At 36.1% G+C, this 24648-nt stretch overlaps 2 protein-coding genes across 7 annotated transcripts in view; both read right to left on the bottom strand.

Moving 5' to 3' along the window:
- Positions 1-2294, bottom strand: part of ago3a (argonaute RISC catalytic component 3a) — a 44262-nt gene extending 41968 nt beyond the window's left edge. For all 3 annotated transcript variants that reach the window (XM_059339056.1, XM_059339059.1, XM_059339058.1), the window contains exon 1: positions 1518-2294. In XM_059339056.1, coding sequence (XP_059195039.1) covers positions 1518-1536 — 19 coding nt within the window. In that variant the 5' untranslated portion in view covers positions 1537-2294. The remainder of the gene's footprint in view (positions 1-1517) is intronic.
- Positions 2295-4383: 2089 nt separating this feature from the next.
- ago1 (argonaute RISC component 1) overlaps positions 4384-24648 on the bottom strand; it is a 39091-nt gene continuing 18826 nt past the window's right edge. For all 4 annotated transcript variants that reach the window (XM_059338282.1, XM_059338283.1, XM_059338280.1 and 1 more), the window contains 13 exons: positions 24016-24103; positions 20605-20752; positions 19573-19692; positions 19364-19486; positions 18217-18350; positions 16496-16680; positions 15675-15834; positions 14450-14540; positions 9776-9970; positions 8803-8937; positions 7886-7987; positions 7556-7755; positions 4384-6849 (listed from right to left, as the gene is read on the bottom strand). In XM_059338282.1, coding sequence (XP_059194265.1) covers positions 6741-6849; positions 7556-7755; positions 7886-7987; positions 8803-8937; positions 9776-9970; positions 14450-14540; positions 15675-15834; positions 16496-16680; positions 18217-18350; positions 19364-19486; positions 19573-19692; positions 20605-20752; positions 24016-24103 — 1790 coding nt within the window. In that variant the 3' untranslated portion in view covers positions 4384-6740. The remainder of the gene's footprint in view (positions 6850-7555; positions 7756-7885; positions 7988-8802; positions 8938-9775; positions 9971-14449; positions 14541-15674; positions 15835-16495; positions 16681-18216; positions 18351-19363; positions 19487-19572; positions 19693-20604; positions 20753-24015; positions 24104-24648) is intronic.

Genomic DNA, 24648 nt, shown 5'->3' with positions numbered 1-24648 from the left:
ATTTGCAAGTTGACATGAGTTTTCTGTGGTAGATAGCATGTTCAGTTCAGTTCACCAGTTTTTTAAAAGGGATGGTGATATGTAGCTGGAAAAACAAATAAATATGCAAGCTAAACTTAGCAGGTTAAACTTGCAGCTATTTTTTTTAGACAACCAAATATCCTGTGGTTATCTACTCACTCTTGCACATGTAGTATGCACAAAACATGGGCATGGAAAACAGGTTACATCTCCTTAAACTGCAGGAGAAAAATACTGCTAAGATGTCGAGGTCAGACCGGGGTCAGTGGATGACAGAGAGATGAGAACACAGAGTATCCCACTGTCACAAGTTCTCAGGTGACTAGTCATGCTAGGTTTAAGATACAGTTAATTCTGCACCACGATGGCTAAAACCATGAAATAACTTGTGCTGGGGAATACCAGGCTTAACCTCTACACCTGTCTAATGAAGCCCACACACCTGGCTTGGGATGCCACTGACTTTAACAGTGACTGAGACAGAAAGCAAACTGCTCAGTACTTTGGTGGGAATGACTTGTAAAACGCCAAATATTTTACTTTTGAGTTCAAAGAAGTTTAATACGGTCTCGCATCACGAGGGCTGCTATTCACCAGTTCAATTGTGACTCATGTTTCGGCAAAGAAACATGCAGAAGGCTGAGAAACTCCCTGGTTACAGTTTAACACCTTCAGTAAGCTTCACCCAGGGCAGTCAAGCACAGATGAAACATCCTCCATCATCTCACTAACTAATTGTCACACTGTTAAAATAATCGCTTTAGTCATTTTTTGTCAAAATGTTTTTTTTTGCCTAAATCATCTCCTAATGATGCCGGCCACCTATGGTAAAATCGGCTACATCCTCAGTTGATCAGATCATGTGATTTTACCCGTTTAAGATAATGGCTTATGTCAAGTGTGTGACTTAAGCGGATTAATTTTAAGTCAAAATAAAATGTGACTTAGGCAATTTTTTTGAACATGCCTTTGTGACTTAAGCAAGATATGGTAACACTTTATTTTGAAGGTGTCTACATAAGAGTGACATGAGCGTATCATAAACATGACATGGGATGTGTGTCATGAACATTAATGACACTTTGAAGTAACACTAATGCTCATGATACTTGTCATGTCATGTTTCTGACAGGCTTGTGTGACTCTTATGTAGACACCTTCAAAATAAAATGTTACCATATCTTGTTTAAGTCACAAAGGCATGTTCAAAAAATTCCCCAAGTCATTTATTTCTCTTAAGTTACAGAATATACACACAGTGTTATTTCTATGCCAATAGCCATCCTTTGTTACATCCTTTTTGAGTGAAATGATCAATAAATGTCATATGTTACACTTTTGGTGAAGTTTTTTGTGTTTCCTGCAAAACTTGAAAAAATGAATTAGGCGATTATTTCAACAGGGTGACGAAATGCAATCACCGGGTAATTTAACTTTCACTGACACGTGCTCTGTAAAAAACAGTCATAAACTTAGCAAAAAGGACCTTCATTTACCTGTAGTTCCGATTTCCATTCATGAGGTCTCTGTCCGGATCACTTCCCGGATCACAGTAGTCAAACGTTTGGGACTCTGCCTCCGTTCAGTCCGGTGTCTCCTCCGGCAGTAGACCGCCTCTGCCTCGCTGAATGGCCGAGTGTCTCTGCTGCTGTTAGGTCCTCTCTCTCTCTCTCCCTGCACACTGTCAACAGGGGCCCTCGGCACGGTCGTGTCGCCGGCCCGGGGGTAAGGGTAGGGGGGGTGTCTTCGGTGTCCCCGGTGTCCGCACACCACCGTTGGCACACGGTCAACGTATCCAATCGGATTTCAAGCTCCTGGCTGCTCAACGCGACGCTGTGGCAGTGAAAACCTGCTAGTTAGCCAAGTTAGCTCGCTGCTAGCCAGGCTTGGGAAAGTGGCAGGAACGGGCGAGAGGAACTGTCAGGATATCATCACAGCGGGGTCACTGAGTCCAAATGAATCCCTACAGACAGATGAGCATTAGCACACGGGACATAAATTGCTGTCGACGGCGGTAGCGGCAGTAATTAGCTGCCTGGCTAGCTCCGCTGTCGGATAGTTGGGATTCTGACAGACGACGGCTACTTTTATCGCGTCAGAAACAGCCGTTGACGCGGCCCCGTTCCCCCGGCAACACACCCCGACGACGGCGTCTTCTGTAGTTTGCAGCCCGGTGCCTGAATAAAGCTGTCAGCAGCGGGCAGGGTCCGCCGAGAAGTGTCAAGGTTTTCAGTCCGGTTGACAGATCAACTCTGCGGGGCTTCGGCAAGCCAGCTAAATATGGTGAAGTTGCCTTTCTGACACCGACAGGAAGAGGCGGGCTCTGTGTCACCACACGTCACAAGAATCAACTCCGCCTTCACCCAGAGGTAACCCTATGTTTACAGTACTATCAATACATTAATCTATCTATCGATCCATCTATCCATCTGTCTGTCTGCCTGTCTGCCTGTCTGTCTGTCTGTCTATCTATCTAGGAATACAAAAGTTTTGAAGCAATTAAAAAATAACCACTTATTGTGATTTCTTTTTTTCAGTGCAAGAACAGCAGACCAACATTAATCTATCTATCTATCTATCTATCTATCTATCTATCTATCTATCTATCTATCTATCTATCTATCTATCTATCTATCTACCTACCTACCTACCTACCTACCTACCTACCTTCCTTCCTTCCTATCTATCTATCTATCTATCTATCTATCTATCTATCTATCTATCTATCTATCTATCTATCTATCTATCTATCTATCTATCTATCTATCTATCTATCTATCTATCTATCTATCTATCTATCTATCTATCTATCTATCTATCTATCTATCTATCTATCTATCTATCCATCCATCCATCCGTCCGTCCGTCCGTCCGTCCGTCCGTCCATCCATCCATCCACCTCACGGATGGGCAACATAAATGCTGGAGGGGGCCACAGTTTTCATCGACACGACCACAGGGCCACATATAGGACCGTGCGCTTAACCAGATATGATTAAACTGCAATTTTAAATATGTTTGCAGTGCAGTAACTTAACATATTTCATGCTCAAATAGGAATACAAAAGGTTTGAAGGAAATAAAAAATAACCACTTAAAAAAATTATCAGACCACCCCTTGTTTTCTTCAATTTCTTGTTCATTTAATGCCTGGTACAACTAAAGGTACATTTGTTTGGAAAAATCTAATGATAACAACAAAAATAGCTGATAAGAGTTTAATTTAAGATCTAGTTTAATATCTAGACTTTTTCCATGGTTTTCTTGATAATAACCAAAAACATTATCAAGAAAACCATGGAAAATGTCTTGATATCAGATTCTAATTACACTGGCTATTAAAAGCAGGACCCAGTAGGACTTTGTAGGCTTCAATCACTTAAATCATTAGATGTAAATTGTTGCATTAGGAGACCAAATGCACGTTTAATAAGAAGACAAATTACACAATAAAAAAAACCATCTTATATGGGAATATTATAGGGGCCACTTCTTGTGGACTGAAAATCAATAGATTCATGAATATGAAATAAACCTTAGATATTTCTGGTTTAATAGTGACATACAGTCTGATATCTAGACACTTTCCATGGTTTTCTTGCTAATGATTTTGGTTACTATCAAGAAAACCATGGAAAATGGCTAGACATCAGCTCTTAAATTAAACTCTTATGAGCTATATTTGTCATCATTATATTTGTCCAAACAAATGTACCTTTAGTTGTACCAGGCATGAAATGAACAAGAAAATTGAAGAAAACAAGGATCTATGTGTATGTAACCAGGATGACTGTAATTAATGAATCAGGTTTTTATCAATTATTAGCTACACTTGTTTAAATATTGCATGTTTAGGGCTAAATCCCCCCTCTGCTGTAATGTAAAATGTGTAAATCTCATTTTTATTTTTTGTTCTGACTTCAACTAAAATCCGACAATACAGTAATGATGCTATAAACATGTAAAGAGGAAAAAAACAGCAACAACAGGATTAATAAAAAACAATTTTATTTTCTTTAAAAAATAACCCGCCCCAACAGAGTTCCCATACTATCACATACAGAGCCAAAATAATATGCTTCCATGTCCTTTCATTCAAATCTATTGGGAAGTGCTATGACAAGGACTGTTCTTGATCAGTGGCTTCAATATTGCTTAGTCAGACAGTGAGGCTGTGTGGAGAGGGGTGGACTCTCCGGTGTCCCCATGATGCATTTCCAGGGTGACTGCCATTTCGTCTCCCCATTTTGCAAGGTGCTTTGTGGCTTCAGTGAGTGAAGAACTGCATCTGGTTTCAGTGATACTGGGAAATGCCCCCCAGACTGATTTATCTTTTCATTCTTTTTTTTTTTCTGCACAGAATGAGGGGTAAAACACTGGCCCCAACTGTGAAAGGCCCGGCAACTGGTGAGCCAAAATACATAACAGGTTAATATTATATATTTATATATACAAATCACCTTGGACACAATGAAGGATCAGTAAAACGGTGTACAAAGGCATTTTGATTATGCAAGTTAATAAACATGATTTAAAAATCAAACTCATCCGATCTCTTATCCTTTGATCCCTTTCAGCTCAAAGGGTCTCTGACCATCAGACAAGATTTGAGGCGCTTAAAGGGCAAATGAGGTGGAATTTTGAGACTGTCTCCACAGTGCCCTCTTGAGGATACACTCTGACACTAGTCACAATATTCATAATAATAATAATAATAATGACAAAAGAAAAAGCAGTCCTTACAACCATTACACAATCGAGGCAAAACGACTGACAGGCAGTTTCGAGCGCAAGGCTCCTACCTCTAAAGAAACCAAAATAAGGTGGCTCAGAATATCCAGTCATAAAAAATAATTACATGCATTTTTTTCATAAATCCAGAAAGTGACTAGATGTGAAGGCAGGGCACATAAAGTAGGAGTAATAGTGGCCCACCCTGTCCATTGTAGCAATCCCCTATCTGTGCCGCCCATGCACACAGAGCACCAATAGGGATTGGCTAACACAAGCTAGGGGATTGGGGCAGGGGATGCTGCAGGTGTGTGATTTTAAAGTGAGAATAGACGGCAAGGGTAGGAGGTGATGATGGAGAGGGTGATGATGAGTGATAGTTTGGCTTGGAGGGAGATAAGGGGACAAGTGCATTTGAGGAGGTTGGTCTCTACATGCTAAGAAAGAGACGGAAAGGTCAGATATGTGTGTGCTTCTGCTGTTCAGGCTATGAGTTGTAAATGCCTGCAGAGGGAAGAGCTTTGTGTAAGAATGGGGATAGGTGTGTGTGTGTGTGTGTGTGTGTGTGTGTGTGTGTGTGTGTGTGTGTGTGTGTGTGTGTGTGTGTGTGTGTGTGTGTGTGTGTGTGTGTGTGTGTGTAGGTACGCAAACAGGTGCGCAGGTGGAAGTCTTGAGTGCACTGTGTGGCGTCATCTCCACTGATACATGCTGGAATGTGCAGAATGATCAGAGCAAGGTCAATCGCTGAATGAGAGTTCAGCTTTGCAGCACTTAAGTGATCAGACTTTTTATTTGCCTGCATTCAAATCTACAGAGGAGTGTTGACCTTGCCTATTGCCTTAGTTACCTACTTATTCTGAAAGCTATGCAGGTGTGGGTGTGAAAACTTCAAACTAGTCTGTGTCAAGCTTCGGGACAGACAAGTCTCACCGTTTTTGAAGTAAAATAAATCGATAAGTAAATAAAAAAAAGTGCCTCGTAAATCCTAAAAGAGCAACGCATACAGAGACGAAAGATTATCTTCCTGTTTAAGTGCCCCTTTTCTATTGGTTGGCATCACTTTTGGCTGGTTAATAATGCTGGTTTAGGTGCATGGGGTGCAAGTATATTTGATACACTCTATGCAAATGGTCCCTCTATTGTTATGCTAAGCTTGCCTCTATAGGCTAAATCTCTAAGGGACTGGCCAACCAGCACAGAGAGTGCGGCAGGACTTCTCTCCTGTATCTACGATATGCTACACCTGCTCTTTCTGTCTCTGCTAATATAAAGACCAGAGGGCTAGTCTCACATGTACTAACAAATCTTATGTGCAGGACTGGTGGCACCTACATGCTAACACTAAGTGCTAATGTACCATACCTCAGACTCCTCAAGGCAGTTTAAAAAAATAACATTATTCAAAAAACATTAAAAACATGAATGTAGTTCATGACAACGATAAAATGATACTTGTAAGTGTGCGTGCCCAGTACCACCCCCTGGAGGATCCCCATTTTAAGGGGCTTGGAACACTGGCATCCGGCATTCGGATGGGTGAAGAGGCAGCATCGTGGTGGCAGTTAAAAAAGTTTTTTGTGATTTTTTTTTTTTCTCTTTTTCTCGCCTATTTTCCTCCCATCCGTATTGCATACTTACATACACAGGAGTGTGAAGGTAGCGCACAATACAATTACATAATAATACCCACGTTTAAAAATTCTACATAAAAAGAGCAATAGTCCTGGTAAAGTAAAAACAACAAAATGACAATAATAGTAATATTCATAACCGTTTGAGTGCATGAGGCTGTAGAGTCTGCCTGTGTTTTACAGGTGAAGGGCCTTATGTTTCTTGGGCTTGGGTGAATGACTGGCAGGTCTGTGGAGTATGTGTAGTGGGCAGTCATTGGGAATAAGGGATGGGGATGAGGTGGTGGTGGTGGGACATATGCCCACTCAGGTAGAAATGAGGTGGGAGGGGTCGATGGTGGCAATGGTTGGTGGAGCTCAGGCGAAGTACATGGTCCTCAGGGTGTCGTGGTGGATCTGAACAGCTTTAGCCAGCGCCTGGGGGTCCCGACCGTTACTCTGACCAGACACATGGCTGCCCTCTCCACTGCAGAGAGAAAGAACGACGATTAGCGACGCTTCATATGTGATTATTGGAACTAGGGTTGTCAAAAGTATCGGTAACGCTTTATAATAAGGTCCTTAATAACCATTAATTAACAAGTAATAAGGCATTGTTCTCGCTTTAGATCCGGTAGTTGCAAAAAGCATAGTTAACTTATAATAGATGAGCAATAAAGTATATTTTAATATCAATAAGCAAACAAAATAAGATTAATAAAGGCATGGCAAAGACATAATGGGTGGGTCATGGGTGTTTGTAATGCCATTATTAACACTTATAACAAGCTTATAAACACTCAATAATGTTAATAAGCATTATTACTTATTAATTAATTAACTTGTTAATTAATGGTTATTACAAGGACCTTAATATAAAGCGTTACCAAAGTATCGATACTCAAAAAAGTATCGACACTAAAACGCTGTATCCGGATACGATACTCATTTTCAAAAGTATAGTAGTTGCACAACTGTTTTTTATTATAAATATTTAACCTCTGGTTCTGTTCATTTTAACATGTTGCATTTTTCTTGTGAATAAAAATATTTCTGTGAAATTTTGAGGTCTTTGTTTTTATCCCAGTGGTATCGAAAATGGTATCGAGTATCGAATATTTTCCCGAGTATCGGAAAAAAATGTGTTACATCGAAAAAAAACCCTGTGTTACATCTTTTATAACCGCACTTACCTGTCATGTTCTTTGTCCACGAGATGGTAGCGGGCACGGAAGGCCACGAGACGAGCATAGTAAGCTGGAGCAGGGATGGAGACTGAGCGGGTACAGCGCACGTACGTGTGGCACAGCTGGTAAGTGAGAATCTGCAACTCATCAGCCGTGAAACGATTGTCGTCCCATAAGACGTAGTAATGAGACGGCCGGCTGGTACCCTGGACACAGAGAGAAGGTGACAGAAATTAGATGAAACAAAAGGCTATTGGGAATTTATTCTGAGATTTTAAAAAGCTAAATAATAGAGCACCAGAGAGCACTAAAACATTCAGTTTCTGCTATTATTACCTGTATGCCTGCGTGGCTGCAAAGGTAGAAGTCAAACTCAAAGGGGTGAGTGATGCTGGTGTCCACTGTAGTCCCTGCAGGTATATTCCCACTCTTCCCAATCTGTCAGAACAACAGAAAACACAAGATCATAGTTAAATAGATGAAAACAAGTAACAATGAAAAGACGAAATGGGTGATTCTCATGAAGTCAGTCTAAACTATGTCTGTGAGGATTATAAGGACATACTTTATTAAACTAAATATATTTCACTTTTACATGAATGAACAATATAGCCATAATGAGGCACAATTCATTGTTTTGTGTTAAAATTATATTTTCTATATTATTGATTCACAAACTTTTGACCGTAATGCATCCAGATAAAAAAGGTCATGGTTTCCCCACACTTATATACAATAAATATTTAATTAACTTCATCAAAATAAATACACATTTGTTTAAAAATGTATAATTTAACAGAATATAATCAAATATAATGTCTTTTAACAATGTATAAAGAACAAAATCTGAATGAAAATTGCTGAGAAAAAATGGTTAAATGTTATAGTAATGATAGAATTGTTTGCATTAAAATGTGTATATTTTAATAAAATACATTTTGGGATTATCAGCTACCCTTGAGCATATTTAAGTGCTTGCCAAGAAAAGAAAAAAAATGTTTTGTTGTTTTTTCATTTTAAATTGTGTTACGGTAATGAATTTTGCTCACAGTGTCTCTAAAAATGTCAGAAATACCTTAAGATTTTTAAATAGATTATACATTCATATTAAACAGTGACTTTAGATTGTATTTGTTATAAAGGGACAACGAAAATATGTATTCAATGCTCTTGGATTTTTGCTATGAGCTGCACCATGTTCATGAGAATCACCCAAATCATTTTTAATAATGTGTTAGAAATGGAAAGCTTACCCTTTCAGACTTGTCAGCACAGAAGAGGCGTGTGTGGTGGCGTTTCTGCACCACAATGTAGGTGATGCCTGGCTGATAGTCTTTCTCCAGCTTGATGCACGCGTCTCTGATGGCCAGGAGCTCGTAGTGGAGAATCTGCACACCACAACATTGTTTATTAGTACTAGAATTTTATAGAAAAAAAAAAGCTAAATTGCACTTTACTTTCAGCCATTTTTACATATTTAGGACAATCTAATGGAGTCTAGTATATCAGCCATCACTTTAGGCTACCAATGATTGACCAATGACCAAATCAAATCAAATCAAGTCAAATCAAATCAAATCAACTTTATTTATAGAGCCTTTTAAAACGGTGTTAGCTGAAACAAAGTGCTGTACATGGCAGGACAGACCAACAATAAAAACAGAGAACAAATAAAAACAACTAAAACAAAGTGAGTTTCATGCTGGTTAAAAACCAGTAAATAAAAGTGGGTTTTAAAATGAATCTTAATTTTAAAAACCACAAAGAACAGATAAAAACAAATAAAAGAGTTGTCGAAATAATTCTGCAAAGTTCGGCTTTTTTAAAAATGTTTCATTCAAAAAAATTGAGAGCAGTGAAGCTTAAAGTTTTTGAAAGTTTGATAAAATGCTGCAGTTGTTGTGGTCCATACATGTTTGATATCAGTTCAGTTCAGTTTGACTGAATACTTTGTTGGTCAGTCTGTGGGTTTGACTCTCATTGTGGAGTAATAAAACGACTGAATTGAGATGAATAGACTGAGAATTTTCTCTTATTTGACAAAACAATTCTTGATTGAATTTAATTTTGGGGACACAAAACGGTTAAATCGCAATATATTGTATCCTCACGATATTGCTAAATGCCTAAAATCACAATAATGTCGTATCGTGACTCAAGTATCGGGATAAAATCGTATTGTGGGGCCTCTGGGGATTCCCATCTCTACCAATGATGCCATCTTACCTGTGGCAACTGTCCCTCAGGAACTCCATCTCTGTAGAAAATGATCCTGGTGGGCTTGAACCGGGTCGACTTGTAGAACTGAATCAACAGTTCACGCACCATGTAAGACAAGTCTTCAATGATCTCCTGCCTGGGTCTCTGGACTCGCACTGTGGCACAGTATCTGCTGGGATGAGCATCCATACTGCCTACCACCTGGAAGAGAGAGGGAGGAAAGAGTTGATACCCACTGGTCACACATATGCAAAAACTGTATTGGGTATTTTGAGTTGATTTGCTTAAAGGCTCACGCCAAAATGTATGATGCCGAAACAAAGGAAATCACGTTAATAGACTCAATCTCAATTCATTTAATCATCAGAATCACACAACCAACTGGCACATTTGAAAGGCGGGTTTTCTTGAAAAACAAAGCAAAATGATTAGAAAAATGATCGTAGAATTTTACTATTGATCTTATCATGTGTGACGAACGCTTCCATCAGAAAAAAATTACCACATCTAAGCTCAAAATAGAGATAGTTCATAAAAATCACTTTATTCTACATGTCTCGTTTAAAATTCCGCCAAAAATAAACTATTTTCACGAACCAGATCTTTAAAAAACATTAGATTCTTCACTCCTCAATGCAACTGGGAAGCCAAAAATGACTCAGCAGAGACAAACAGTCACCTGACAAGAATTCAGTGAAACCTCAACAGAACTGCAGTCTTTAAAAATGTAAACAGTTCAACATGTATAGTATGTGGAGCCCCATTTTTTACGATATTGGTAACACCTGTAGTCACTTGGCAATATGTTTTTTTTCCCATAGTGGTGCAGGACTTATATATTGCAGTGCAAAACAAGGTCACAGTGAGTAAAATGTGGCAGGAGGGAAAAAAAGCCTTGAAACAGCTCAAGGTTCAGAAGGTTAATCTTTTTATCGCCATCATTTGTCCCATTGTGTACATTTGTACATTAGTGTCCCCTTGTGGCTGTCACTGGGAAGTATAAAAGGCTTGACATCGACCTTTACATTTTTCTTCCCTCAAATTGTTCCACTGCACTACAATCTACAATTTCTCACCAGTTTTCTCCTCAGTGAGGAGGAACACAGACCCACTCTCCTCTCCCATCCTCTCTGTGTGCGTTTGTCATAATTGCTAGGCAACAACACAGCCAACCACAGCTGAGCTGAGGTCAAGGGCGGACGACGGTTGACGTCATTTCCTTTTTGAACGTGAGTCAGTGATGAGCCATTTGTTTCCCTTTATCCCTCACTAGCTCCTCTCGCACTACTCCCGTTATCCTCGTTTGGCCTCATTTTTCGTGCATCCGAGTCTCAAGGAACAGTCCAGATTGAGAACAGATGCAGTTTCTTCTCAAATGGACTCTCACAGCAGCATTTGGCCCTCATTTAATGCATGACAAAAGAAACAAAACAAGCCACTTCAACAGTCCTCCAGGCTAATCTGCTTGTTAAGAGTTATGAACACCGTGAGAATACTCAATCGGTGGTGGAGGAAGTATTCAGATCCTTCACTTTAGTAAAAGTACTACTACCACATTGTGAATGTACTCCACTACCAGTAACCTCAACATCAAAATGTACTTAAAGTATCAAAAGTTTAAATACCCGCATGCAGAATGGCCCCATTATTACATACAGTATATTCCAAAGATATTACTGTATTATTATTGATATGGATTATTTAAAGAAGTATTTTACAGTTGTCATGGTAGGGCTAATTTTAACCACTTACTATACTGTTTTGCGGTTTCAATTGATCCTGTTTTTCATGTTAAATCTTGACTTGAAATTTAACTAGTAACTAAAGCTGGCAGCTAAATGTAGTGGAGTAAAAAGTTCAATGTTTGCCTCAAAAATGTAGTGAAGTAGAAGTTAAGTACCTTGTACTTTAGTATAGTACTTAGGTATAGTATATTTAGTATAGTACTACATTTAAGTGTACATAATTAACTAAGTATATCAAGTATTTCCCCATCTGTGGTGAAAATAAAAGGTATTAAATCTCTTCTGCCTTAAACATAATATTCATGTCTGCAGGATTCTTCTTCTACCAGCATCGCTGTGCGCCATGCTCACCCAGTGCCACTGTTACCAGGCAACCACAACCATGTGTGTTTGCTTTTCTATGACATCTTGAGGTCATTTGCATTATTTACATGCCCTTGTTGTTTTTCTTTTATTTGTCTATAAAAAGGTAATGCCCCTGCCAACTTAGCATCTAGACTTTCATCAGAGAAGCCGCACTGCATTAACATTTTTCCCTCCACTTTGTATAACAGTATACATATGGATACTAGGCAACAAAAAAGCTTCTATGGCTTCGGAAATAATTAAAAAATAGAAACCAAGGCTCAGATCCACAATCTATTGTTGCACTCGTAACCATTATCAAATAACCTGCACTTTATTTTAATTAATCAGATGATCATTTAGCCTCTAAATAACAAGAAATAACAGTATATAGAATAATAGTAATAATCACTAGTTACCAGAGACAAAACCACACACAGTGAGCTTAAACCTGCATGCCCAGATTTGGGTAAAGCTTTATATTAAGGTCCTTGTAATAACCATTAATTAACAAGCAATAAGGCCCTTGTAAGTCCTTACAAGATGCTTATTGACATTATTGTGTGTTTATAAGCTTATATAAGTGTTAATAATGGCATTACAAACACCCATGACCCACCCATTATGTCTTTGCCATGCCTTTATTAATCTTATTTTGTTTGCTTATTGATATTAAAATATACTTTATTACTCATCTATTATAAGTTAACTATAAGTTAACTATGCTTTTTGCAACTACCGGATCTAAAGCGAGAACAATGCCTTATTACTTGTTAATTAATGGTTATTAAGGACCTTATTATAAAGCGTTACCCAGATTTGTGGCTGGATTCAAATGTCCACCCTCCAGACTTGCAGACTTCAATAGTGCGTACAGTGATGTGTTCACCATCATCACATCAAGCCTGCGAGGGCGTGAGGCTGTTTATTTAGCCGCTGATTGACGGGCATAAAAGTCTGCTTCACTCATTACTGTGGAAACGTTCAAGCAACAATCTTGAACACAGCGTGTCCCTGCAGATAACGAGATGTAAATCCCATACAAAGGGTTTTTCTTGTGAGTAAACAAATGATATTCATATGTTTCTATACAACATAGAAACAGTACAGAAATGTTTGTAAATAAGAATCAAACTATGACAAAATAAACTGGGTATTATTTATTTGGAAGATGTTCTTTTGTATTTTTTTTCAGCCATTTTTCTGCCTAGATAAGATGAATAAAATGCATTTTGCCACTATAGTCTTTACCTCTTCATCGTTCTGTATTATAATGTCTTATAATCATAAAGTTTTAATGAAAAAAAGACTGAAGTCATGGTCTCTGGGAGCACTTCTGTGACCCACGTAGAGTGTTGATTTTATGACTTTATGTGTATACATGCATATTTTATTTTGTGCGGGCAGTGCATTTTATTTATTTTATTTTTATATTTTTTATTTTATCATTTTTATTTTATTCTATTTTTATTTTATCTCATTGTGTTTTATCGTTCTAGCGTCTACTTATCTTTTTATTGTGCTTTTATTGTCTATTATCTTTTAGTGCAGCACTTTGAAAACCTTGTGTTTGCTTAAATCGTGCTATATAAACAAAGTGGATTGGATTGGATAATGTGGTTGAATATTATTTATGGCCAATGTGATTCATAACACAGTAATTGTTTAAAACATTAGTTTAGTTTTTTTTAGTTGGAAATTGGAAAAACTAACATAATGGCATTGTGGACTGGTTGACCTGTAGACCTCCCAGGACCCAAGGTTATTATACGATTATTATACGTATTATACGTTATTTAACGAAATAACGAAAACCAGAATTGGAAAAAAATTTTGTTAACTGAAATAAAAATAAAAACGAGAGTTTTTAACAAATGATAACTAACTGAAACTGTATTGTGAGGTTACAAAACTAACTAAAATTATACTGAAATTGTCCTTAGTTTTCATCTTTGTCAACTTTTTTCATTCGTAAACCTTTTTGGTTGATATGAAATATATTTAATCTATCTGGTTTTATGACTTAATAAACTTATTGGGGCTGAGATGGATAATAAAAAGAAATAAAAGGCAGCATTTATTGTGACTTTTTTTAATCTTGCACCAAACAAATACCTCATTACAAAAAAAACCTAAAACTAATAGAAACTAAATTAAAACTAAGCATTTTCAAAAAAAAAAAAAACGAATTAAAACTAGTAAACTCACTCTAAAAACTAATTAAAACCAACTGAATTTGAAAACAAAAAATCAATTAAATTAAATTAAATTAAATTAAATTAAATTAAATTAAATTAAATTAAATTAAATTAAAACTAAAGCTAAAGAAAAGAAAAACTATTATAACCTTGCTCCAGACTAACTTTTTGCATTGGTTGCACTGGTGCGCCTAACTTTTTTTTTTTTTTTAACTATTATAACCTTGCCAGGACCACGCATGTAAAGTTTGCAAAGTTGCAAGTGCATTGAAGTTCAGAGATTTGGATTCAGCCTGTGTGACATGCAGTGGTTGCACATTCCCTTCATTTTCTGAGACTGTGTTAAAGGTGAAGTAACGTTGTCTAATGAAGGTGATATTTGTGAGACTTACAGCAGTAATGGAGGGCTTCTTGCCATCTCCAGCAGGGGGGTGCGTGACGTCTGCTCCCAGGAAGATAACCGGCTGCTGGAACACTGCTGACCTGAGAGTGCACATGGAGGAGGAGATTCTAATTACACTGGCTATTAAATGCCGTGTGTGGGGTTACTTTGTAGAATTGTGCTATCATCACAGGATTAAATACTGAGATGGGTAAACATACAATATGTCACCCAGCAGGACTTTTATAGGCTTCAATCACTTAAATCATTAGATGTAAATTGTTGCATTAGGAGACCAAATGCACTTTTAATGAGAAGACAAATTACACAATAAAAACAGCTTATATGGGAATATTATAGGGGCCACTTCTTGTGGACTGAAAGTCAATAGATTCATGAATATGAAATAAACCTTTTTAAGATAATTCTGGTTTCATAGTGACATACAGTCATGGAAAAAATAATAAGACCACCCTTGTTTTCTTTAACTTCTTGTTCATTTTAATGCCTGGTACAACTTAAGGTACATATGTTTGGACAAATATAATGATAACAACAAAAATAGCTCACAAGAGTTTAATTTAAGAGCTGATATCTAGACATTTTCCATGGTTTTCTTGATGATGATTTTGGTTATTATCAATAAAACCATGAAAAATGTCTAGATATCAGCTCTTAAATTAAACTCTTGTGAGCTATTTTTGTTGTCGTTATCATTAAATTTGTCATAAACATTATCAAAAACATTATTAAAAACGTATTTATTCTCCTTGGTGGTCAGTCCTAGCTAGGCAAGAATCCTTGGCTTTTTACTTTTTATTTCCTTTTTTTTTTAAAAAATTCTAATTCTGTTTTTAAATTTACTTTTTTTTATTACTATTTTATTGTTTTAGTATACTTTTATTGTTTTCATTGTTGTTATTTATTACTATATTTGTGTGTGATTTTATTGTATTATAACAACTGTACAGCACTTTTTTTGTCCAAACAAATCTACATTTAGTTGTACAAGGCATTAAAATTAACAAGAAAATGAAGGGGAAAAAATGGTCTGATCATTTTTTCCATGACTGTATGCATAAAATTTCAGTCCTAGGTCTTATATATGTAGCTATAACATATGTATATGTATATATATCTGTATATATAGCTTATATATGTAAGAGAAGTACAGTCTTATTAACATTCTCACTGTTGTCCCAACTAATTCAAAAGCATTCAAAAGAAAATTTTACCTTTGGTGAGGCACCAGGATGTTGTTGATGCCTCCCAGCTTCACATTGATTTTGAGGCAGAGGTTGGAGAGGGTCTGAGGGGACGTCTTCACCACGTTCTTCACCTGGACACACTGCGTGGCCATGCCCAACAGGGTGTCTCCCACACGCTTCACCTCGGCTGAAGGGGACAGTTTGAAAACGGGACATGAAGAACACCTACAGGACTGAGATCTGAGATTTTTTTTTTTTTTTAAGTTGAGCTTTTAAACAATCTGACTTAACCCTCTGGAGTCCATCTATTTATTGACAATATACATGTTTATACTAAATAAATAACTTTATTTATATATGATATGTAGACAAGCTGAGAAAGCCAGTTGAAAGTGCATCATAGGAGCTTTCACAGTGTGCCATTAATTTTTCTAGACCATTTTAAAACGTGAATTTTCTTTCTACAATGAAATCTATTACTATTTTTAATTCATATGCAAATAGACTGTTTTGCAGTTTTATTATTTATTATTTTTTCTGCTGTTTTTGTGTGTATTAATGGTAAAAAATAAAAATAAAAAAAATGGTACATCTCCATAGACACCTGTGTCTTTTGTTTGTATTTTCGGTTCCTGGCAGCTTTATACTTTGTTAATTAAAATAAAATGAAAAATCTGTCTAATAGCCGAGTTTGTGTGGAGAAAAAGGAGCCATGCATGTGATGTAAGGACAGATTGAAGGATGCTAAAAAGATACAGAATGCATAGGAAGTTGACAAATTTGAACCACAATCTCCTGGACTTCAGAGGTTTAAGGCTTCTTGGTGATGAAAAATGAACGTAGCCTACCATAGACAGGAGTTTTTCCTGGTAGGATGACGATGATGAGCTGCAGTCCAGAGTAGGTGTTCTTCAGGTGTCTGAACATGGGCTCCACGCTGTCCGCTCCCTGGGCGTATTTACAGAAACATGGCTGGCCCTGGATGGGCATCCCAGCGTCCTTAGAGATCTTACGCAGCTGGTCCGTGAAGTTCCTGAAACGGAACCAGATTAGTTAAGACAAAATTCAGCAAACATTTCAACTTTTTGTGTGTCATGTCTACGTTCTTATCACCAACTCAGACGCTTTTTCAGGACCCCTTGGTGTTACTTTTTAACACTTGGTAGCGCTGTGCGTCAGACTGTGATGCTCCACTACAGTATGTCTGCTGTTTTAAACATGTGATCAACACTGAAGAAAAAAACAGATCCTCTTGGTTATTTTAAGGCAACAGTTCCCCTTTTTTCCTGTAAGTCGCTTTGGATAAAAGCGTCTGCTAAATTACCAAAAGTAAATGTAACAAAACTACTTGATTGGGTTTAGGTAAAGATCAGAGTTTAGGTCAAAATAAGTATGTTTGTTACAAAATCAAGTAACCTAAGAGAAGTAGTCAAATTAACCCTCAGGCCTGTTCAAATTTGATGCACACTTATACTGCTTAGCACATAAAATGTGCTCCTAAAAAGCAAGCTATAAAAACTACTTTTATTGTACTGATTTTTTCCCCTAAAAAGTAACCTATTTTTTTTTATATCAAACACTAATTGATTTTTGAATATTTTAACCCTTTATCTGCCAGGTTTGTGTTATGATGCCACCATTTTTATAGACCTGGCTGCAGTCACAGCTGTGTAAATAATCTTTTTTTTTTCATGAGTTTGTCATGTCTCTCTAGATGGATTCATCATTAATGTGATTCAAGATTATCCATGTTTAGATTTATTTGAAGCAGTTTGTGCTTGTATGTATGGATCGTGTGTATAAATCATGTTTTTTCTCTGTATGCTGAATATGGTCAATGAATGAATAAATGACACAATCTGGTGGAAAGTAGTAAAAATGATCAATTCCCAAGCCAACGCCCAGATTGACACCCAGATTTAATAAAATGCATGAATTATGCTTTAATGTAAGTGAGATCAAAAATGTCATTTTGAATGGGTTTCAATGGCTCAACCTGAAGAGTGTAACTATTGTTTGTACACAGTGTATTTTAGCCTTACTGCAGGAGCTGAGCTGGAAATAACAAGATCAAATACAAATATACAATCTTGCCAAAATTCATGCCAAATGCATGAACACAGCCAAAAGTATTAACAAATGAAGAATGAAAAGCCCTTAAATACACTCAACCTGCCCTGAGGGTTAAATAATTAAATGCTGACTTATGGACATAAGTTGACACTTAACATTTGAGACTTAATGCCGTAAAAATTATATGGGAAAAGCAAAAACTGCGCAGTGATAAAAGGCGTCATTACTTTTTGTTATAAAGTGGTGTGTTACTTTTCCGCCATTTGATAATAGCCGACGGATCAATTTCATACTTTATTGTTGCCATGCACATCACAAAATATTATGGATTATATTATAAATAAATTAATGTGTTTTTAATATGCATTTTTTTCCTCTTTATAGCAGCTAAATAAAAATGGATCTAAAGACTTACCACTATTGCACGCAAAACAGACAAATTATGTTATAGGGAAGGTTATTTAAGTTCCCACTGTTACTATTCATCAGTACTTACTTGAGCACCTCTTCTCTGCACTGTTTCTGGGGGGCAAAGCAGGCAATCGCCCACACTTTGATCTCAATGCCGTTATAAAACTGCTTCCCCCTCATGTCCCACACACCCTGGTTGGGGGTTGCTATGGCACGGTTCTGTGGAGGAGAGGACCAGAGTGAGGAACGTTTGAAACAAATCAGATCAAGTGAAAAACTGTGTGAGGAAAACTTTTGTTTGCAGTGTCTCTACAGGTGCATCACAATAAATTAGAATATCATAGAAAAGGGTATTTATGTCAATAATTCAATACAAAAAAGTGGAAATAACACATTATATAGTCCCATTACACACAGAATGAAACATTTCATGTCTTAATGTATTTAATTTCTTCTAATTATAATGATTACTTCTTACATTTTATGAACTAAAATCCAGTGTCTCAAAAAAAAAATTATTACAAAAGACCAATTTTAAAAAGTATGTTTGATATGGAAATGTTGGCCTCTCAAATGTATGACTTTTTATCTTATAATTTCAACTTTTTATCTCAAAATTATGACCTTGTATCTCATAATTTTGACTTTTCAATCTCATAATTTTGACTTTTTATCTAATAATTTTGACTTTTATCTCATAATTTCGATTTGAATCTCATAATTATGACTTTTATCTCAAATTTGGATATTATAAAAGACCAATTTTTTTATTATTATTTCTTTTTTATTAAGGAATAAACAAAGAAAAGAACAGTGGATTACTTAGGAGCCACAATATGAAAACAAAACACTAAAACACAATTCTAGACAACAAAGACAACAAATCAGACATAATTTACACACAAATGACATACAAAGAATAATATAAAGGATAACCACAACAACAAAAATGAAAACAACGATACACCAGTACAAAGCCACACGGCGAAAACAGACCGACAAACATACGATAAAAAATAAAAGACCAATTTTAAAAGTATGTTTAATATGGAAATGTTGGCCTCTGAAATTGATGTCCATCTATATGACTCAATACTTTGTTGGGGCTGTTTGACTTGAACTACTGGAAATGGACTTTTCCATCATATTCTAATTAATTGAGATGCATCTGTATCATCACTCACAAATTGCTCCTTTCTAAAAAAAATAATAATAAATGAAGCATGTATTACCCGTCCTCCGTACTGCAGGATGGGGGCAGGAAGCACCCTGCCCGTCACCTCAGCCATGTCATCTTTCACCTTGATCCCAAATTCCTGAATGTACGGGTCCAGGTTGAAGTTAGCGTTCTTCATCTGTGGAGAGAGAAAAACCATCCGTCAGATCTCAAAGTCTTAAATTAACGAGTCATATCTTCCTGAACACTGTTATTACAACTCACCAGCCTGCTGATCTCCTCTTGTCTGTCGGGTGCAGAGCGAGCTGTGGCTTTGATCATCGTGGAGGTCTGATTATCTGTCAGTTTCTTGATGCACCGTTGTCCTGCTACAATGTTACACACCTGGAACATGCAAATAAGGGTGCAAACACTGGTTATTCACATGCATTCATCTTGAATGCATCTCAAAATAATTTAAAGAACTGTATCAAGGCCTGTCACGATTACACATTTTTTTTGGACGATATATTTTCAAAGAAACTATCACGATAAACGGTAGTAACGCTGTATCGGTGTTGTTTTAGTTTTACAACAGCAACAATTTTTTAAATCTTGAGAATATTAACTATTGGAATCAGAGGTAGACCAAAACATCGGCCCACCAATATAACAGGCCGATATTTGCGTTTTTTATTTGTATCGGCTGAAAAAAAGAAGAATGTTTTTTTGTTAATAAGTGTTTCTTTTTTTGTTTAAATTATTGTAACTTATTGTGTCATTTTTATCATGGAAATGGAGGGAGAAAAGGCAATATCAGCTTCAAGAATCGGCACAAAAAATTCGGCAGCACATATCGGGGATCGGTAAAGACTGATGTCAAAATAATCGGTATTGGCATCGGCCTTAAAAAACCTGTATCAGTCGACCACTAATTGGAATTTAAATGTGGAGAATAAATATTAAAATATCCTAGATAAATAAAACATGAATAAATAAACTACAACCAAAACCAATAAAGGAGACTTTCAGACTCAACAAGACTAACAAAACATTGCAATGAGATAATAATTACATATTATATTATTTTATTATTAAAATAACATATAAACAGCTGCAGTGGCTGCTTGGGAAAAAAAATTTCGTCAATTCGTACTGCCTGTCAAGCATTTGCAGCATCACACAAAAAGTCAACATATTGAGTCCAGAAAAAAACTATCGTGTCTATTTTTATATATTGAACGATAAGTCGATATAATAATTATCGTGACAGGCATAACTGTATTACAGTTCCATCATCCTTTAGGCGTTCCTCACCTCCAGAGGCAGGTAGGTGTGCTTCTGCTCCTGCCCCACCTGTAGACAGGGTAGGTGGGGGTATTTTAGCTGCAGGTTGTACTTCTGCTTGAAGTACTGGGCCACTGTACATTCTACTGTCTGCCCACTTTCGAGCTGGAGGGGAAACCTGGTGGACAAGACAAGAAACATGAACTTCTTTATGATCTGGTGAAAAGATGAAGAGGTTGTCTTTGCTGCTGCACGGCCTGTGTGTGGTGCATCAGTGACCTTTTACAGAAAAATGCCACAGTCATCGCAACGCATCACTTGCCAGCTGAGGATTTGCTGATTCATCCAGGTTGACTTTATGAATTATAACAATCACAACTTATCAGACATACAGTCATGGAAAAAAATCTTATAGGACCATTTTTCTTCAATTTCTTGTTCATTTTAATGCCTGGTACAACTAAAGGTGCATTTGTTTGGACAAATAAAATGATAACAACAACAATAGCTGATACGAGTTTAATTTAAGAGCTGATATCTAGACATTTTTCATGGTTTTCTTGATAATAACCAAAATCACTAACAAGAAAACCATGGAAAATGTCTAGATATCAGCTCTTTAATTAAACTCTTATGAGCTATTTACCTTTAGTTGTACCAGGCATTAAAATGAACAAGATATAAGATAAAACAAGGGTGGTCTAATCATTTTTTCAATGACTGTATTTAAGTTTTGTTACTTAGTTTGACCAGAAGCCTTAAACAGTATGATATTAACCCTCTGGAGTCCATGAAAGCGTAGTAATATGATTTTACTTTTTTTTGCAGAGATTTTTCTGCAAAGAGATTTTGCAGTGTGCATTCAGCATTTTTAATGTAATCCTTGTGTTCACTGTTTTTTCGTGTGTTTTTGTCATTTCATTGTGTGTTTTTATGTGTTTTTCTGTGTTTATTATGTGTGTTTTTGTAATTTTTGTGTTTTTGGTGTGTTTTTGTGAGTGTTTTTTGTATTTTTTGTGTGGTTTTGTGTTTTTTGTAATTTTCTGGTGTTTTTTTTGTGTTCGAAATGTTGATCCAATAATTGAAAATAAAAAAAATAATAATTTGGTCATATAGGTGAGGTTGTGCTGAAAAACTCAGAATGAAAAGGAGTCAAAAATCAACAAAATAGCTCCAAACTCCAAAGGGTTAAATAGTGCAAAGAGGAAGCAAGACTTACTGCTTTATTTTTATTTTATTAACCAAGCTTCCTGTCAACCAAATATAGTTTCAGCCCTAAAAGTGAATATACTGTAAGTAGAATTCTTGTTTATGTAAGAGAAACCTTTGCTACTATATAATGAGGGTTTTTCACTGCAGAAACTTTCCAGGGGATCAAGATCCTTTTAAAGGAAAGCAGGAACTTTGCCTGCATCAGCATGAAGTAGAGATTAATTTAGTTCCTTTAGGAGAGTTCCAGGTGCAAAGAAAGTGCCAAAAAAATGAGTCAGATAAAGAGAGACAGAAGGAGAGGCGGCTGTGAGGGCCACTGAGTGACAAAGAGTGAATAAGAGAGACGCCACTTAGGCAAAAATAAATATCCATAAAACACTCAGACAGGCGCTGAGTAGCTTCATTCCAGTAATTTAAACATCAGAAACATGCAGAGGACAACACGGTGACTGTTTTGCTGTTTCCTTGTGTGTGAAAATGCATTTGAAAATGCCACCACTTATTATTTTTATGTTTTTTTAATCTTTCACTGTTTGAAATCCCCTAATATTTCTGGTTCTTCAGATGAAACAGAAACAAAGGCAGGAATGTGCAAAGGGGAATTTACAGTTCACTTCCTTATATTTTGTTCCTGTGGCTCCTTAGTGGCTGAAACAAGCTACACGATGATTTCTAGTGAAAGCTGGTTATACAGTCATGGGAAAAAAATATCACACCAATCGTTTTCTTCAATTTCTTGTTCATTTTAATGCCTGGTACAACTAAAGGTACATTTGTTTTACTACTGTTTTATGGGAAACTGTCTGGTTGGATAGTTCTGCTAATTGTTATTTCTAATCTTAAAGAAATAGTTTTGGGAAATGCACTTCTCTGCTTTCTTGCGGAGATTTAGATAAGAAGATCAGTACCAATTCTTCTATCTGTCCTGTAAATTTAAGGCCACAGCCAGTTAGCTTAGCTTAGCATAAATGGTAAGAATAACTCACTAACAACCAAGAAGTAGTCCAGTTTATAATCCTTTCTTGAACTGCAACTTATCATTTTTACGCTGTTGTTTTTAACCAGAACAAACCTGACTAGATGACTAGACCTCGACCAAGGCCATGCCTCACAATGTTAACAAAAGAGAAAATATTTTGGGTATTCCTCTAGTTATTTGGATGCACTCCAAAATGTAATAGGTTCTTCCTTGGCCCATGTTAAATCTTTAAAGTTTCCTGAAAACTGGGCCTGTTGTTTTTACATAATGCTGTTGACAAAAACAGACAAACTAACCAATAAACGAACAATCCGGATGTAAAACATAACATCCTTGGCGGAAGTAATTTGTGAGATTTAGAGGTGCTAGTAGGTGCTAGGCCATGCTAAGCTAAGCTAACAGGCGCCCTGCTGTAGCTTCTTATCCACCATACACGCTTGAGTTGTGTTGATTTTTCTTCTTTTTTATTTCTTTTATATATAAGTTTTTATTCTTTTTTCTTTCTTCTTATAGCAAAGCAAATAAGACCCATATACTATGACATGCAGATATACAGTCATGGAAAAAAAATAGACCATTGTTTTCTTCAATTTCTTGTTCATTTTAATGCCTGGTACAACTAAAATATAATGATTTTATCCTATAATTTCAACTTTTTAACTCATAATTTCAACTTTTTATCTTGCAATTATGACTTTTTATCTTATGTCAACTTTTTATCTCACGATTTTGACTTTTTATCTCAAAATTATGACATTTTATCTCATAATTTCGACTTTTTATTTCATAATTTACACTTTTTATCTCATAATTTTGACTTTATCTCATTTTTTCAACTTTTTTTATCTCAAATTTATGACCTTGTATCTCATAATTTCGACTTTTTATCTCATAATATCTCATAATTAACAACAAAAATAGCTCATAAGAGTTTAATTTAAGAGCTGATATCTAGACATTTCATGCTTTTCTTAATAATGATTTTGGTTATTATCAACAAAACCATGGAGAATGTCTAGATATCAGCTCTTAAATTAAACTCTTATCAGCTATTTTTGCTGTTATCATTATAATTATCCAAACAAATGTACCTTTAGTTGCACCAGGCATTAAAATGAACAAGAAAGCAAGGAGAAAACAAGGGTGGTCTAATATTTTTTTACATGACTGTATAAGCAGATTATTCTAATAAAGAAGATGTATGAATAAAGATAAACTAGGGGTGTATTTGATAATGTCTGCATACTTACGTTTGGTGGCTGGCAGGTCGTCGGGTGACGTTGCATACACGATACTTCCTCTTCATTTGGCCACAGTGGGTCACCTCCACCTTCAGGCCTGGTTATGCCAAAAACAAATGGTGTAAACAAGCATCAACGCAAACAAACACAGAAAGTAAGACATGCTCATTAAAAGTGATTGAAAGGGTGATTTTGCTGATAACAAATGGCAGTAAGTTATGTACAGGTGCATCTCAATAAATTAGAATATAAAAGTTTATTTATGTCAGTAATTAAATTCAGAAAGTGGAAATAACACATTATATAGATCCATTACGCACAGAATAGAACATTTCAATGTCTTAATTCATTTAATGTCTTCTAATTAGAATGATTATGGCGTACAGACCTAAAAATCAGTGTCTCAAAAAATGTAATATTACAAAAGACCAATTTTAAAAAGTATGTTAGATATGGAAATGTTGGCCTCTGAAAAGTATATCTAGTAAGTCTATCTTATAATGACTTTTTATCTCAAAATTATGACTTTTTATTTTATAATTTTTACTTTTTATCTCACAATTTTGACTTTTTATCTCGTAATTATGACTTTTTATCGTATTTCAACTTTTTACCTCATAATTTCGACTTTTTATCTCATAA

The sequence above is a fragment of the Centropristis striata genome, chromosome 8, assembly GCF_030273125.1.
Source record: "Centropristis striata isolate RG_2023a ecotype Rhode Island chromosome 8, C.striata_1.0, whole genome shotgun sequence".
Taxonomy (NCBI): Eukaryota; Metazoa; Chordata; class Actinopteri; order Perciformes; family Serranidae; genus Centropristis; species Centropristis striata.
Note: the sequence above shows the minus strand (reverse complement) of the source record. Positions and strands in the feature narration are given on the sequence as shown.